Source organism: Bos mutus, chromosome 10 (genome assembly GCF_027580195.1).
Source record: "Bos mutus isolate GX-2022 chromosome 10, NWIPB_WYAK_1.1, whole genome shotgun sequence".
NCBI classification, from domain to species: domain Eukaryota; kingdom Metazoa; phylum Chordata; class Mammalia; order Artiodactyla; family Bovidae; genus Bos; species Bos mutus.
Genome location: NC_091626.1, coordinates 85,304,564 through 85,319,312, shown reverse-complemented (window position 1 = coordinate 85,319,312; position 14,749 = coordinate 85,304,564). Strand labels below are relative to the sequence as shown.

The window sequence follows — 14,749 nt, the reverse complement described above, 5'->3', positions numbered from 1 at the left end:
CCAAAGACTCTGCATGCCACTATGAAGACCTGGGGCAGCCAAATAAATAAATACTTAAAAAAAAAAAAAAAAAGGAACCCATTGCCACCAGGTGACTAGAAGATTTAAAACCATGAATGTTTCAGAAGAAGTACAGATGAATTATTTATATAAACTTGAATTGGGGAAGACCTTTCTAAACATGATACTAATTCAGAAAGCCATAATAGAAAAAATTTATCAATATGAGAACATAAAGGTTAAATTTTCTATGCTGTAAAAACGAAAATACAAATAAAAGCAAACCCTAACAAAACAGGTAAAAATATCACACAGGGAACATATTTGCCATACCCGGGACAGGGAACCATACCCAGGACAGGGAAGGCAAGGCTGCTTTTACTCTCTTCACTTTATATGTTGCTCAACAATTGCTGGGTTTCAGGTGCTTTATAGATTGACGGGAGAATTACACACTGACACGTAAGTGTGCACATCCACGCTTATAAATTCTCATTTTGGTCAGGAACATAAGCATGGAAACCAGAACAGGTATTTCCTCAGAGCACTGGTGGGGGTGAGACCACGGTGTGGCCCTTGTCTTTGCAGCCCACACGGTGACCTGGCCCCTCTCCATGCACGTGGTCGCTCCAGAGCTGAGACAGCAGCCAGACTCCGGCCGCAGTTCAACTACACCAGCGCCCTTTCGTCCTGGTGCTGGTTGACACACGCCTGGAAGGACTCAAGCAAACCACCTGTGCTTTCCCTCTGAAGGGAATGTTCACAAACACGTGGCCTTCCTGGGTTGTGAGCGCAAGTCCGCGTCAGCACGCGTTCATCGTCAGGGAGGAGAAAGCAGGCAGTGCCCAGCGACCCTGGAGCCACAGCTGTGTCTCCAGCTCTCCTGAGCCCCAAGGGCAGTTTCCCACCCGAGCCCCTCACACAAACCAACAATGAGAAGACAAGAGCTGGGACCGCAAAGCTGACAAAAGGCGTGAATCCGCAGTTCGCAGGGAAAGAGATGTGTGGTGTGTCGAGTGCTAACCTCAGTGGTAATTAAGGAAATGAAAGCTGAAACAACAGTGTCACTTTTTACTTAAGGATGACTAAGTTTCATGGCATTTAAGGTTGTCGAGGGCGTAGAGGAACAGATGTCACATATGAACATTATTGCTGGGAGCGTACACTGCTACAACCCATTTGGAGGCTATTTGCAGTTACTTATGAGATTTTTAAATGTGCATTTAAGTTTATTTAATATCAGCACATATTTTATAACAACTTTGAGAAATTTCATATAAGGTTGTCAAAGACATGTTGTGTGTCTGTTCAGTCGCTAAGTCGTGTCCAGCACTTTTGCAGCCCCTTTGAATGTAGCCTGCCCGGCTCTTCTGTCCGTGGGATTCTCCAGGCAAGAATAGTGGAGTGGGTTGCCATGTCCTTCTCCAGGACATCTTCCCGACCCAGGCATCAAACCCTCATCTCCTGCACTGGCAGGCAGATGTTCTTCACCACTAAGCTGGTGGGGAAGCCCCAAAGACATGTTAGTTTCAGTCTAAAATTCCTAGAGATTACATAAGTTAAGTCCATGACCATCAATCAAGCATGCAGACATTCTAAGGCATTTTTTAAAAACTGAAGTATAATTGTTTATAGAAGTGTCTTAATTTCAGGTATGCAAAGTGGAAACAGACTTACAGACATAGGAGACAAACTTAATGGTTACCAGGGGGAAGAGGGGGTGGTGTGGGTGGCAGATATAGACTTCTGAGGTAATTTTATTGAATCAAAGCCTTGAAACGGCTGACCACTAGGGCTGGAATCTTTTTTGAATTGGGTGTTACCACCTGTGGCAGACTGAATTTTCTGCCTCCCTACCCACGCACAGTCTTAGGTTGAAGCCCCAGCCCCCTGTGGAGGGTGTCTAGAGACAGGGCCTTGGGGAGATAATTAGGGTTAGATGAGCTCATGAGGGTGGGTCCTCATGATGGGATTAGTGCCCCTATATGACAAGACACCATTCCTTCCCCACAAATGGGTCTGGATTCCATATATATGCGTTAATATATGAGATTTGTTTTTCTCTTTCTGACTTATTTCACTCTGCATAACGGGCTCTAGGTTTATCCACCTCACTAGAAGTGACTCAAACTTGTTGTTTTTTATGCTGAGTAATTCTCCGTTGTGTATATATATACACACACACACGTATCGCAGATGTAGAGAATGGACTGTGGACACAGTGGGGAGGGAGAGCGTGGGACGAACGGGGAAGTGGCGTCAACATTTATACAGTACCATGTGTAAAAGGGGTAGCTGGTGAGAGGCTGCTGTATGACACAGGAAGCCCAGCCTGAGGCTCTGTGATGACCTCGAGGGCTGGGATGAGGGGAGGGGTGGGAGGTTTGGGAGGGAGGGGATAGATATATAATTATGGCTGATTTGTGTTTTATGCAGAAACAAAAACACAACATTGTAAAGGTATTTTTAAAAAGACCCCAGAAAGCAGTTGAGTGCTCTCTCTCTCTCACACAAGGACACAGTGAGAAGGTGGCCCTCTGAACCAGGAAGAAAGTCCTCACTAAAACGCTATGACGTCAGCTCTGTGACCTTGGACTTCAAGCCTCCAGAACTGTGAGGACAGAAATTCCTGTTGTTTAAGCCACTCCGTCTATGGTAGTTTGTTACGGCAGCCTGAGTAGACGAGCACACCAAGTTCGGCACCTGTGACACTGAATGAAGCCTTGTGCTGTGGAGTGCTGTTGCCGTGTGAATGTCCTCTTTGGAAAAAAAACCTATTCAGGTCTTCTGTCTGTTTTTAATTGGGTTATTTGTTTTTTGATATTGCGTTGTATGAGCTGTTGATATGTTTTGGATACTAACCACTCATCAGTCATCTAATTCGCATATATTTTCACCCATTCATTAGGTTGTTTCCATTCTGTCAATGGTTTTCTTTGCTGTGCAGAAGCTTTTAAGTCTATTTAGGTCCCATTTGGTTATTTTTGCTTTTTCTTCCTTTGCTTTAGGAGACAGATCCAGAAAAAGTAGTGCTATGATATATGTCAGAGACTATTCTGCCTGTGTTTTCTTCTAGGAGTTTTATGGTTTCTGGTCTTACGTTTTGGTCTTTAGTCCGTTTTGAGTTGCAGCCAGCAGGGGCTGCTCATCATCACCGTGTACAGGCTCCTCAGGTGGTGGCTTCTCTTGTCGTGGAGCAAGGGCTCCAGGCACGTGGGCGCAGGAGCTGTGGCACGCGGGCACAGGAGCTGTGGGACGTGGGCTCAGGAGCTGTGGCGCGCGGGCTCAGTAATGGTGACACACAGGCTTAGTTGCCCTGAAGCATATGGAATCTTCCCAGACCAGGGATCGACCCCCTGTCCTCTGTATAAGTAGGCAGATTCTTAACCGCTGGACCACCAGTGGTTAAATCCTTGACTTTATTTTTGAATATAGCGTGAGAGAATTTTCCAACTTCATTCTTTTACATGTAGTGCACCAGTTATTGAAGACACTGTCTTTTCTCCACTGTATATTCTTGCCTCCTTTGTGGTAGATTAATTGACCATAATAAGTATGTGGTTTTATTTCTGGGCTCTCTGTTCCAATGATCTATTAATATACGTCTCTTTTTGTGTCAGCACCATACTGTTTTGATTATTGTAGCTTTATAGTGCAGTCTCAAATCAGGAAGCATGATTCCTCCAGCTTCTTCTTCTTTCTTCATATTGTTTTGACTATTCAGGGTCTTTCTTGTCTCCATACAAATTTTAAAATTATTTGTTCCAGTTCTGTGAAAAATGCCATTGCTAGTTTGATAGAGCGGAGAAGGCAATGGCACCCCACTCCAGTACTCTTGCCTGGAAAATCCCATGGACGGAGGAGCCTGGTAGGCTGCAGTCCATGGGGTCGCTAAGAGTCGGACACGACTGAGCGACTTCACTTTCACTTTTCACTTTCATGCATTGAGAAGGAAATGGCAACCCACTCCAGTATTCTTGCCTGGAGAATCCCAGGGACGGGGGAGCCTGGTGGGCTGCCGTCTGTGGGGTCACACAGAGTGAGACAGGACTGAAGCAACAGCAGCAGCAGCAGCAGCAGCAGTTTGATAGAGATTGAATTGAATCTGTAGATTGTCTTGGGTGGTATAGTCATTTTAACTATATTGATTCTTCAAATCTAAGAATATGCTGTATCTTTCCATCTGTTTGTTTTGTCTTCAGTTTCTTTCATTAGTGTCTTAAAGTTTTCCAAGTATAGGTCTTTTACCTCCTTAAGGTAGGTTTATTCCTAGTATTTTGTTCTTTTTTATGTGATGGTAAATAGGATGTTTCCTTAATTTCTCTTTCTGATAGTTTGTTGTTAATGCATAGAAATGCAATAGATTTCTGTATATACGTTTGTATCCTGAAGTGTTACCAACTTCATTGATGAGCTCCAGTAGTTTTCTGGTGGTATCTTTAGGAATTTCTATGTATAATATCATGTCATCTGTAAATAGTGATAGTTTTATTTCTTCCTTTCCAATTTGGATTCCTTTTATTTCTTTTTCTTGTCTGGTTGCTGTGGCTAGGACTTCCAATACTAAGTTGAATAAAAGTGGTGAGAGTGGGCCTCCTTGTCTTATTCCTGATCTTAGAACAAATGCAGAAATCCTCAACAAAATATTAACTGAATCTGACAATACATTAAAAGGATCATACACCATCATCAAGCAGGATTTATCTCAGGGATGCAAGGATTTTTCAATATTTGCAAATCAATCAATGTGATATCCATCTTTACAAATTGAAGAATAAAAACCATATCTTAATAGATGCAGAAAAGCTTTTGAGAAAATTCAACATCCATTTATGATAAGAATTCTCCAGAAAGAGGTCATAGAGGAATCATACCTCATCATAATAAAGTCCACGTATGACAGATCCACAGCTGACATCAGACTTAATGATGAAAAGCTGAAAGGCCTTCTTCTAAGACAGCAAGTGTTCACGTGCTTGTCTTCCTACCAGATGTAACCTCCTTGAGGACAGTGCCGCCGTCTTTCTGTGTCCAAGGGGGATTGGTCCCAGGATACCCCTGGGTTGTCAAGATCTGTGGATGCTCCAGTCCCTTATATAATGTGGCAGAGTATTTGCATATAACCTGCCCACATCTATCTGTATACTTCATTTATTTAAAAATTTTTATCTGTCTGTGTTGGGTGTTAGTTACTTCACATGGGATCTTTCACTGTGGTGCGTGGGTTCTCTCATGGCAGCACATGGCCGTTGTTGCTGCACAGCCTGTGGGGTCTCCCTGCATTCCCTGCATTGCAAGGAGGATTCGTAACCCCCGGGCCTCCGGGAAGTCCCCATGTGTATACTTTAAATCACCTCTAGATCGCTTATGATGCCTAATGCAATACAAATGCTATGTAAATAGCTGGAGATGCAAAGTAAGTGGTATGTAAATAATTTCCAGTGCAGCAAACTCAAGTTTTGCTTTTTGGAACTTTCTGGAATTTTTTTCTAAATATTTTTGATCTGTGGCTCACCGAACTCATGAAAGCGAAACTACAGATGCGGGGCGGGGGTGGGTGGTGACTGTAATTTTATCCTTTTGTTCACATTGTGTCCCCAGGGCCTAGAACAGAGTCTGGCTGTGGTAGGCTCTTACTGAATATTGAATTGGAAAAAATACTGAATTGAATAAAATAATGTAAGCCAGTCATCACTGTAACAATTTCTTGTTGAATATTAATACAGTATTTCTCTTCCCTCTTGATGGAGAATAGGAGATGAACAATATTTCATCAGCCACTGAATACTACAAAGAGGTTTTGAAACAAGACAATACTCATGTGGAAGCCATTGCGTGCATTGGAAGCAACCACTTCTACACTGATCAGCCAGAAGTAGCGCTCCGGTTTTACAGGTGCACTCTACGTTCAGTTTGTAAAATTGCTTTCCTGTGAAATAGTGATGCAAAAAGTGATACAGATGGAACGAAGATGCAGGGAAGTAATGTGTGGGCCATGCTTATATGAGACTAAAAAGTGATACAGATGGAACGAAGATGCAGGGAAATAATGTGTGGGCCATGCTTATATGAGACTAAAAAGTGATACAGATGAACGAAGACGCAGGGAAATAATGTGTGGGCCATGCTTATATGAGACTAAACATTCAGGCACCCAGATGGGAAATAATGTGTGGGCCATGCTTATATGAGACTAAAAAGTGATACAGATGGAACGAAGATGCAGGGAAATAATGTGTGGGCCATGCTTATATGAGACTAAACATCCAGGCACCCAGGTGTTTTATGACTACTGAACCTATTTCTAAATAATTTGGAAATGCAGAAGTATTTAGCATCTTGCAGAAACACACCTGGATAAATGCCTACGTTTAACACCATGTCCGTGTATGTGAATTGGCCATTTTGTCATCAACCAATAGCAACAGTTACCAGAAGCTTCCACATCACTGCCTCCACTGGTATCACTGTTCTGTTCAGTTCAGTTCAGTTCAGTACCACTGTCCATAGTGTCAAAACCTCAAAGGTGAAATGATAATGTGATTTGTGAAGAGTAGTGGACCCCAGGCTCTAAAGTTGTGAACAGCACCTTAAAACAGAATCCCACAAATACGTTTGCAAAATCTAAATAAGTTATGTTCACTGGTTCTTTGAGCACATACTTATTTTATCCTATAGATGGTTTCTGAGATTAATTTTTAAATTATGACTTCCTCTTCAGCCCTTGGGTAATAAACAGGGAGGTAACTGGCAGCTGACAGGAGTTCTTTCCAAGTATATGTTGGAGCACAAAAGAGAATAATGTGAATCCCAGCCTGTGCCCACACAGCCGTCTCTACTCCCCTACCCCCGGAGCGGGTCACGGGTTCCTCAGGGCAGCTGGGATGATTTTGACATGCTTGTCGGAACTCTCTCATCCTTCGGGATTAATGATGAATAGCAGCAAAATAGGGTTCTTGAGCTGCAGCGTGAAAGCTAAACGGGGAACATCGGGATCCCCTGACAGTCTTGTCTTCCTGAGTGGGAGCTCACTGGAGGTCACTGGATGTAGCTGAACCACACAACACAACCAGAATCCAACTCAGCCGAAAACTCGGGAGGCTAAACAGAGGCCTCGAGCTTGGTTAGAAGGTCTTAGAAATTTCCCTTCTGAGCCTGAGGACAGAGTGTGCAGGGGTTTTACTTTATGTGACTATTTATTTATTATTTTGATACTCTAGCAAAGCTTTTGGGGGGAAAAAAAAGTCAGTTATTCTGACTTTGCCTCTGGATACATTTCTCATGACTGGAACCATTACAAAAGACATGCTTTTGAATTTGCTTTAAACTCTTTTTCATTTACTATAATACTTTCTGTTCTTTGGAGGCTATTAAAAACGTATAAAATGAATTCATTTCTAACTTTGTAAAAAATATGTCAATATCTGTAAAGTTGATCTGACGCCAGAGAGTGTGTGTTCTTTTCAAAAAGGCGACTCCTCCAGATGGGTGTTTACAACTGCCAGCTTTTTAACAACCTGGGGCTGTGTTGCTTCTACGCCCAGCAGTACGATATGACTCTGACCTCGTTTGAACGTGCCCTTTCTCTGGCTGAAAATGAAGAAGAGGTAGCTGACGTCTGGTACAACTTGGGACACGTCGCTGTGGTACGTTGTTTCCCTGATAGAGCTTCTGTTCTAGAAAAGGTAGCCACACGTTAGTCTTGAAGACATTTTCATGTACTGGAAATCCAGGTTTGGTTACAGTCCTTATACCAATTTATAGAGATTTCTGGGAGTCACCCAAACTCGTTTTACATCCCCAGGTTAATCCCCTTACGTACAAGTCACAGCCGACTCCTGTGCCGGGATGTGTCGTTTTCTCTGCGGTGGCAGGAGAGATGTGTGTGGGGTGAGGAGGTCGGAGGCGGCGGGAGCAAGTGGCCGGATTTGTGTGTGCGAGTTTGCGCTCTTCTCTTACAGGGAACAGGGGACACGAACCTGGCCCACCAGTGCTTCCGGCTGGCTCTGGTGAGCAACAACCAGCACGCAGAGGCCTACAACAACCTGGCCGTGCTGGAGATGCGGAGGGGCCACGTGGAGCAGGTCAGCCAGCCCTGTGGGCTGCACACAGCCTGCTTGCTCCACAGAGCAGCAGCCGCGTGCAGCCGTCTTCACACGTGACAGTTTCAAATGAGCTCTGGGGTCTGACTGCCCAGGGTTTGAGTCCCAGTATGGGCAGCGTGACCTTGGACAAGTCACTTAACCTTTCAGTGTCCAAAACAGAACGCTCGAGTTTACTGGGGCAAAACTGCACCTCCCTAGCCTGTCCTATGGTCGTGAACCGCTCCACCGTCCACAGCCCCCCGACCACCACCCCACTGCTCAGGCCCGCGTCCTAGGACCACCCCCTACATATCCTAGGACTCCCTCCCACCCCCCCACCCAGAAACTTCTCTTTTCCAACTGCCCCTTCCCCACCACCCGCTGCCTCTAGTGAACCCCATCCGTGCCACGCACACATCCTCCACTCTCTGCCCCTCGCCCCCTCCTCCAGGCCGCTGTCATTTCCTGCCCGGGTGAGTACGAGTCTCCTAGCCATGGTCTTTGTTTCCGCTTCCATCAGCAAGGAAGTGCACCCCGTAATGTGTTTTCCTCAGGACAGCCTTAAGGATATGTTTTTAAAACAAGATTATTAAAAAAATAATAATAATAAATAAAACAAGGTTATTTCATCACTGCTTTGCTTAGCATCCTCCAAAGGCTCCTCCCTGCAACTCAGAATATGTGAATAGTTTGAACTTCAAACCTTAGCCTTCAGGGCCCCCCTCAGACCAGGCTTTGCCACCAATCCTTCCCCCACCCCCCCGGCCATCAGACGCGTGAGCTGCTGGCTGCTGGGCGGGCCCGTTCCTACTGTGGGGCCTTTGGACTCCTTTCAGATCCGACAGGACCCTTTTCTTTTTATCGTTCGGGTCTTCACTTAATTACCACCTCTTCAGAAAGACCCGCTGGACCGTCAGTCTAAAGGAGCCCTCAGTATTGTCTCCTGGTGGTGTCTCCTTCACAGTACTTGCCATTTTATCAGATACTTTCAGTCTGTGTGTAGAATGCAAAATGCTAGCTGTGTGAAAGCAGGGACCTTCTCTGCCTTCTAACTGCTGTATTTTCAACATCAGAACCATTGCCCGACCCTGGGGAGGTGCTTAGTGTGGGTAGACTGAGCGGATGATAAACAAAATAGAGTCATCACAGCAGCTGACCTGAAGGGGTTCTTGTGAAGGTGAGCCGCTTGTGCGTGTAAAGCACTTGGAATAGTAAAGTCACATGATAGATGCTTAATACATTATATTTTGTTGTTATCATTTACCTAACAGGAAGTTTAAAAGCTAAATACACGCATACCATATTAAATGACAATCAAGACAAATAGCTGTTCCATTCCCTGTGTTAGAGATGAGGAAACAGACTAGAGGAGGGTAAGTAGCTAACCAAGGTCACAGACCCTGTGCGCACACGCCAGGACGGTGACCTCCAGCCTGGCCTCCGAGCGCGTTGCTGAACCTGAGAAAACAAGCAGAGAGGCCTCAGTGGGTGCTGCTCTCGCTGCACAACATTTTCCCAACGAAATAAAGTGGCTGTGTGTTTGTAAACAAAAGCTAACTGCTCTAAAGTGGGAACTTGTTCTGTCCTGGAACTTTGTATCCATTTGAAGCAAGTGCTTTTTATGATTTTCTCTGTTTGCATGTTGGTGATTTTCTTTCCCTCCTACTTATTGTCCTTTCTATAGTATGCAGTTGATTTGAAATGTTTTGGTGAAAGGTCTCACTGTTATTAAAAATTATACTTCAATTTCCCTGGAGAAGGACATGGCAACCCACTCCAGTATTCTTGCCTGGAAAATCCCATGGACAGAGGAGCCTGGCGGGCTGTGGTCCATGGGGTCACAAAGAGTCGGACACGACTGAGCACACACACACACACACTTCAATTAAAAGAAACTAGCAAATCATAACATTAATATCTACCATCTTATATAAACTGTTGTTTTCCTTTAAAAAAAAGATTTAAGAATTTGTCCTCGGGGTCATACGTAGAAGTTTAGCTACAAGTTGAAAGGCTGTTTTGGCAGCTTAGGAATGCTGAGTTTGTGGTCTTAACAGTGAGTGTACAGGCTACTCATGTCTCTCTGTGGTCTCTGCAACGAGTGATCCTGTGAGCCTGCAGGCGACAAAGCATGATGTGAGTTTTGTCTTTTGAGTGCTTTAGAGAGCGGAAAGCTTGTCATTTTCAGTTGCCTTCAGCTGTCATTTTCAGGTCAGCAGTATACTAAGTGCTTGCTCATTGTCGTCCAGCACAGAACATGGCGATCTGAATTTGCAGTGGTTTTTTGATGCCTTTGGTTGTTGCATTACAGAAGGTAGTTGAAAGCCTACTAAATCAATCAACACCAACAGAAACTGGATTGATAAGACTTTTCTCTTTAGCATTGAGAGGACTATGTTTTGAGTTGTACATCATATTGAAATATAAACGATAAGAACAGTGGTTCTCACATAACTTTCAATTCTATTCTTTTCTCCATATTTTGAAGCATTTTATTTTTAATAAAATTTTGACAAGATATAAGTAGTTAATTGTATATCTGTAAATTGTATTTCACAGAAATTCATCCATGTTTATCACAGAGTCATGTTTTTTAAAGTCCTTTCCTGGGTAAAGTATTCTTCTACCAAAAAAAAAAATCACCAGTATAGTGCTAATATATGCTCATATGCCTTTGGTCTCTCTCTCCTTTTTTTCTTTTCTAAACAGGCAAAAGCACTGTTACAAACCGCATCATCTTTAGCACCCCATATGTACGAGCCACATTTTAATTTCGCAACAATTTCTGATAAGGTATCCTCTTTCTTTATCAGTTTACCATCTGACCTGTTTGTTTTCTTCTTTTGTGTGTGTGTGTGTGTTTTCTTCCTTGGTTTTAAAAATTGTACAGATAAATAAGGACATTCTAACCATAACTTGCTGAGAGAAATGATTTTTTAAACACTTGATTATTTACACCTATGTCTTCATTTTAAGGGAACGTTTAATATACTTTAAGTATATGTATCACTGAATATTAGCTAAGCTTAATACCATTATGGATTGCAGAAGAATTATTTTATGTTTTAAAAGACATTTAATCATTGAAAAACTGCTCATTAACTCCTGGTTTGGGGAGGATTTAGTAATCAGTTTTTTTTTACAGGGAAATCCTGTATATCATTTATAGATCATATAGTCACCAAGTCTAGCATGATGCTATAAAATTGGGGATATTAGTGAAAGCCATTTCAGCAATGAGCAATATAGGAAAGAAGCAACTGTTAATACTGTGTTACAAGTCAATTAACATCCAAGAGCTAAAAGAAATTGTGTGTCCTTTTACAATAAGAAGAAAGAAAGAAAAGTCATCTAATAACTTTTACTTGCAAAACTTCCTTTAACATGGAAGATGAGTTTTGAGGATAAGGAAATGGCTAAAAATGTTTGCTGATGTAAAGACTCTTTCTTTGTAGACCCAAAAAGTTATAAAAATCATTTTTCATAACATGAATGTGAGCTTCTCTCTCTTGGGTTTTGAAAATAAAATATGCTGTTTTTTATAAATTGTCATTTTTGAGAGCTTGTTAAGTGCTAGGCACTGTTCCGGCTACTCTCCACACCTCTAATTCTCTCAACACCCCTGCAATGTAGGTAACCCTTACCTTTCCTATGCGTTTTTTCATACAACTGATGTTCTGTTTGTTGAACTTGTATGAACAGCTGCTACATACCAGGCACTGCTGTAGGCACAGAAGATGTACGTAGTGAATAAATCAGGCAGAAACTTCTGCCTCATGCAGCTTACATTCTAATGGAAGCCAAGGCTTTGGAACTTGAAAGCCTTCTCTGGAGCTCCATGGCAGTGGCAGATTCAGATCCATGCCCGGCTCCCACGTGTTTCCCCATGCGCTGTGCTGCCACCGGGCGTCCCTGGCGGCTCAGACGGTAAAGGACCTGCCTGCAGGCAGGAGACCCTGGTCCAGTCCCGGGTCAGGAAGACCCCCTGGAGGAGGGGATGGCTACCCACTCCAGTATTCTTGCCTGGAAAATTCCATGGACAGAGGAGCCTGGCGGGTTACAGTCCATGGGGTTACAAAGACTCGGACACAACCGAGGAGCTAAGCATGCAGGCACATGCTGCCAGTTAGTTAAACCACAGAGGAGCCTTGATTACTTTCTTTCAGGAGTGTTACTAAATTTTAATGATATTTAATGCAAATGGAATATTTCTGTTAGCAAAAGTCTACACTTCCATAAAAGAAAATACTATGTTAAAAAGAAATGCTATGATTTAAAAAATAAAAGTTTTCAGTTCATATGTGTGTTACAAAAAAACTACCAGAAGTGAATGATCTGTATTTGTGTGTGTGTGTGTGTGCACTGCAAAGCTCTCTCCTTTTAGAAGTGTATACATGAATCAAGGTGCATTCAGATGGATTCAGATACTGTATGTGTTTTTCTTTGGGACTGGGTTTTAACAAAAAGTTTATTGAAAATCAAAGATACCCTCAATGAATTTTAAAAACTGGATATCTTCCCAACATTACTATGTTAGCAACCTTTTAAAAGCTCCCAGAGCATGTTATTATATCTTAAATACAATAGTTTTTACTTAAGTTTCCTGTCTTAAGAGATATTACCATAACCAAAACATCATTGTCTGTGGTAAATTACAGACTGAACTGAGTTGGCTGTTTTAGCGTGTAGATGTCAATTTATTTTTATGAGACTATCAGTGACAGGAAAAGAAAGCAGGTTTCTGAGTTCATAACTAGACAACCATAATGGAGCAGAAATTATTTACATGACTGGTTATTTTTCTCATACTTTTTCATGACTGAATTGTAATCTAGGTGAAAAAAAATTTTATATCAAAGTAACACAGTCAAGTAATTTACCTTGGGTTTTTATGTTTTGCAGATACTATGTTTTTTTTTTTAATTCATTTCTTATTTTTTATGGTCCTCATTCTGTGGTCTTATTCTGGTCTGCTTTCCTTACAGATTGGAGATCTACAGAGGAGTTATGCTGCTGCTAAGAAGTCTGAAGCAGCATTTCCAGATCACGTGGACACTCAACACTTAATTAAGCAGTTAGAGCAGCATTTTGCTATGCTCTGATTTTTCCTCAGTTAAATATATGTGTGTGTGTATTTAGGGAAAAAGTAGTATTATATATGTATATATTTGTAATACAAACCTGTGCCTGATATTAGTGAAAGTGACATAGCGGGATTTAAACCAGAATCTTTAAAACTGTATAATAATAACTTTATAAGACAATATCATAAAAGACAAGATTTAATCTCTTGTAAGCAGATCATGAACTCTCCCACGGTATATGGTAGATGTTTGTTTACAATGTTTACAAAAAATTTTCATGAATTTCTTCAAATTCTTAAAAATACACGTTGTTAATGTCCTTTAGTTGGCCATTAGCTAGCATGTAGCTTAAGAGGTGTGAAATCTGCCTTTAAAGTTGCACTTTTATGGCTAAAAATTATATACTTACCCTTGGTACAGACTTTAGAAATTAAAGGTTGTATTTCAAACTATTTTTTATGAAATGCTTTGTGAGACATTCTACATTTTCTTATATATTATGCTTTAAATAAATGTGTATGAAACACCATCCTTCTGTTGCTTTTCATGAGTCTTTGTTTCAATCATCTCAGATGAAACAAGTTTTCCAGAAATGAAGCCTTAGAAATCAAGTCATTATCCTAATTTTATTTTAAATGATGTACCATCAATTTTGCTTTTTCCTGAGAAGCTATTTATGGGATATCACGTTGTCAGCCTAAGAATATCAGGATTAGGAGTGGAGTCATAAGCCACAAGTCCCTCGTGGTCAGCCCCAAGAAGGTTAGGGGGCATCCGGTACCGTGAGTGGTAACATCCTAGGAAGGTCTGCTCCAGTGTTTCCTGGACCGCTCACTGACGGCTTCTCACAAGGAAGTGCGTTCACGGGCCTGCTTTGGAATCTGTCCACGGTGCTTCTCAGCGTTTTAACTTTAGAAAACCGTTTCACGGGTATTTTGTTTCTGTTCCATGCATATAAATTGTACTGCTGAGCTGATGGAACACAAAAGGTGTGGATGCAGAGAATAAGATTGGTAGAGGCTGGAAGTAACTTCAGAGAACGTGTCAATGCATCTCCTCGCGGGGAGGAGGCCAGGCCCCGCCCTTCAGGCTGGAACCTCCCCTGGTTCTCCATGAGAGGCTACCACTTGTTGGGCTTGCGAGAAATTGCTCAAGTACTGTCAAACTTCCTAACACTATTCAGTATTTAGGTTCAAATTTTATATTGGGAATTGTTTTCTTAGTTAATTTAAAATAAGCACTGGTAACAGAGGCTAGCATTTACCAAGGATGTTGTGTGTACTGAGCACTGCTCAGACCCTGGGTGAGGAGTGACATTTCATCCCTGTTGCAGTCCTGTGAAACGCTGTTATTCCCATTTTTCTTGTGAGAAAAATGAAGCGCAGAGCAATCAAATAGCTTGCCCACGTTGTCAGGCTCAGCAAGTGGCAGAGCTGGGATTCAAATGCACATTTACTCTAGTGGTTAAGAGCACATACCCGGGAGCCAGGTGCACAGTATTGGTAAAGAAATGGGCATAAGGCAGACCGCAGACTTGCGTGTGGCCTCTGAGTATGTGTTTTTAACTACTGTGTCAAATCT

The 14,749-nt window shown here is 42.3% G+C and overlaps 1 protein-coding gene across 1 annotated transcript in view; it reads left to right on the top strand.

Annotated features, from left to right (window-relative positions):
* TTC8 (tetratricopeptide repeat domain 8) overlaps positions 1-13,693 on the top strand; it is a 58,459-nt gene extending 44,766 nt beyond the window's left edge. Inside the window, exons 10-14 of the mRNA XM_070378382.1 lie at positions 5,756-5,895; positions 7,472-7,646; positions 7,962-8,084; positions 10,794-10,877; positions 13,070-13,693. Coding sequence (XP_070234483.1) covers positions 5,756-5,895; positions 7,472-7,646; positions 7,962-8,084; positions 10,794-10,877; positions 13,070-13,186 — 639 coding nt within the window. The 3' untranslated portion in view covers positions 13,187-13,693. The remainder of the gene's footprint in view (positions 1-5,755; positions 5,896-7,471; positions 7,647-7,961; positions 8,085-10,793; positions 10,878-13,069) is intronic.
* Positions 13,694-14,749: the final 1,056 nt, after the last annotated feature.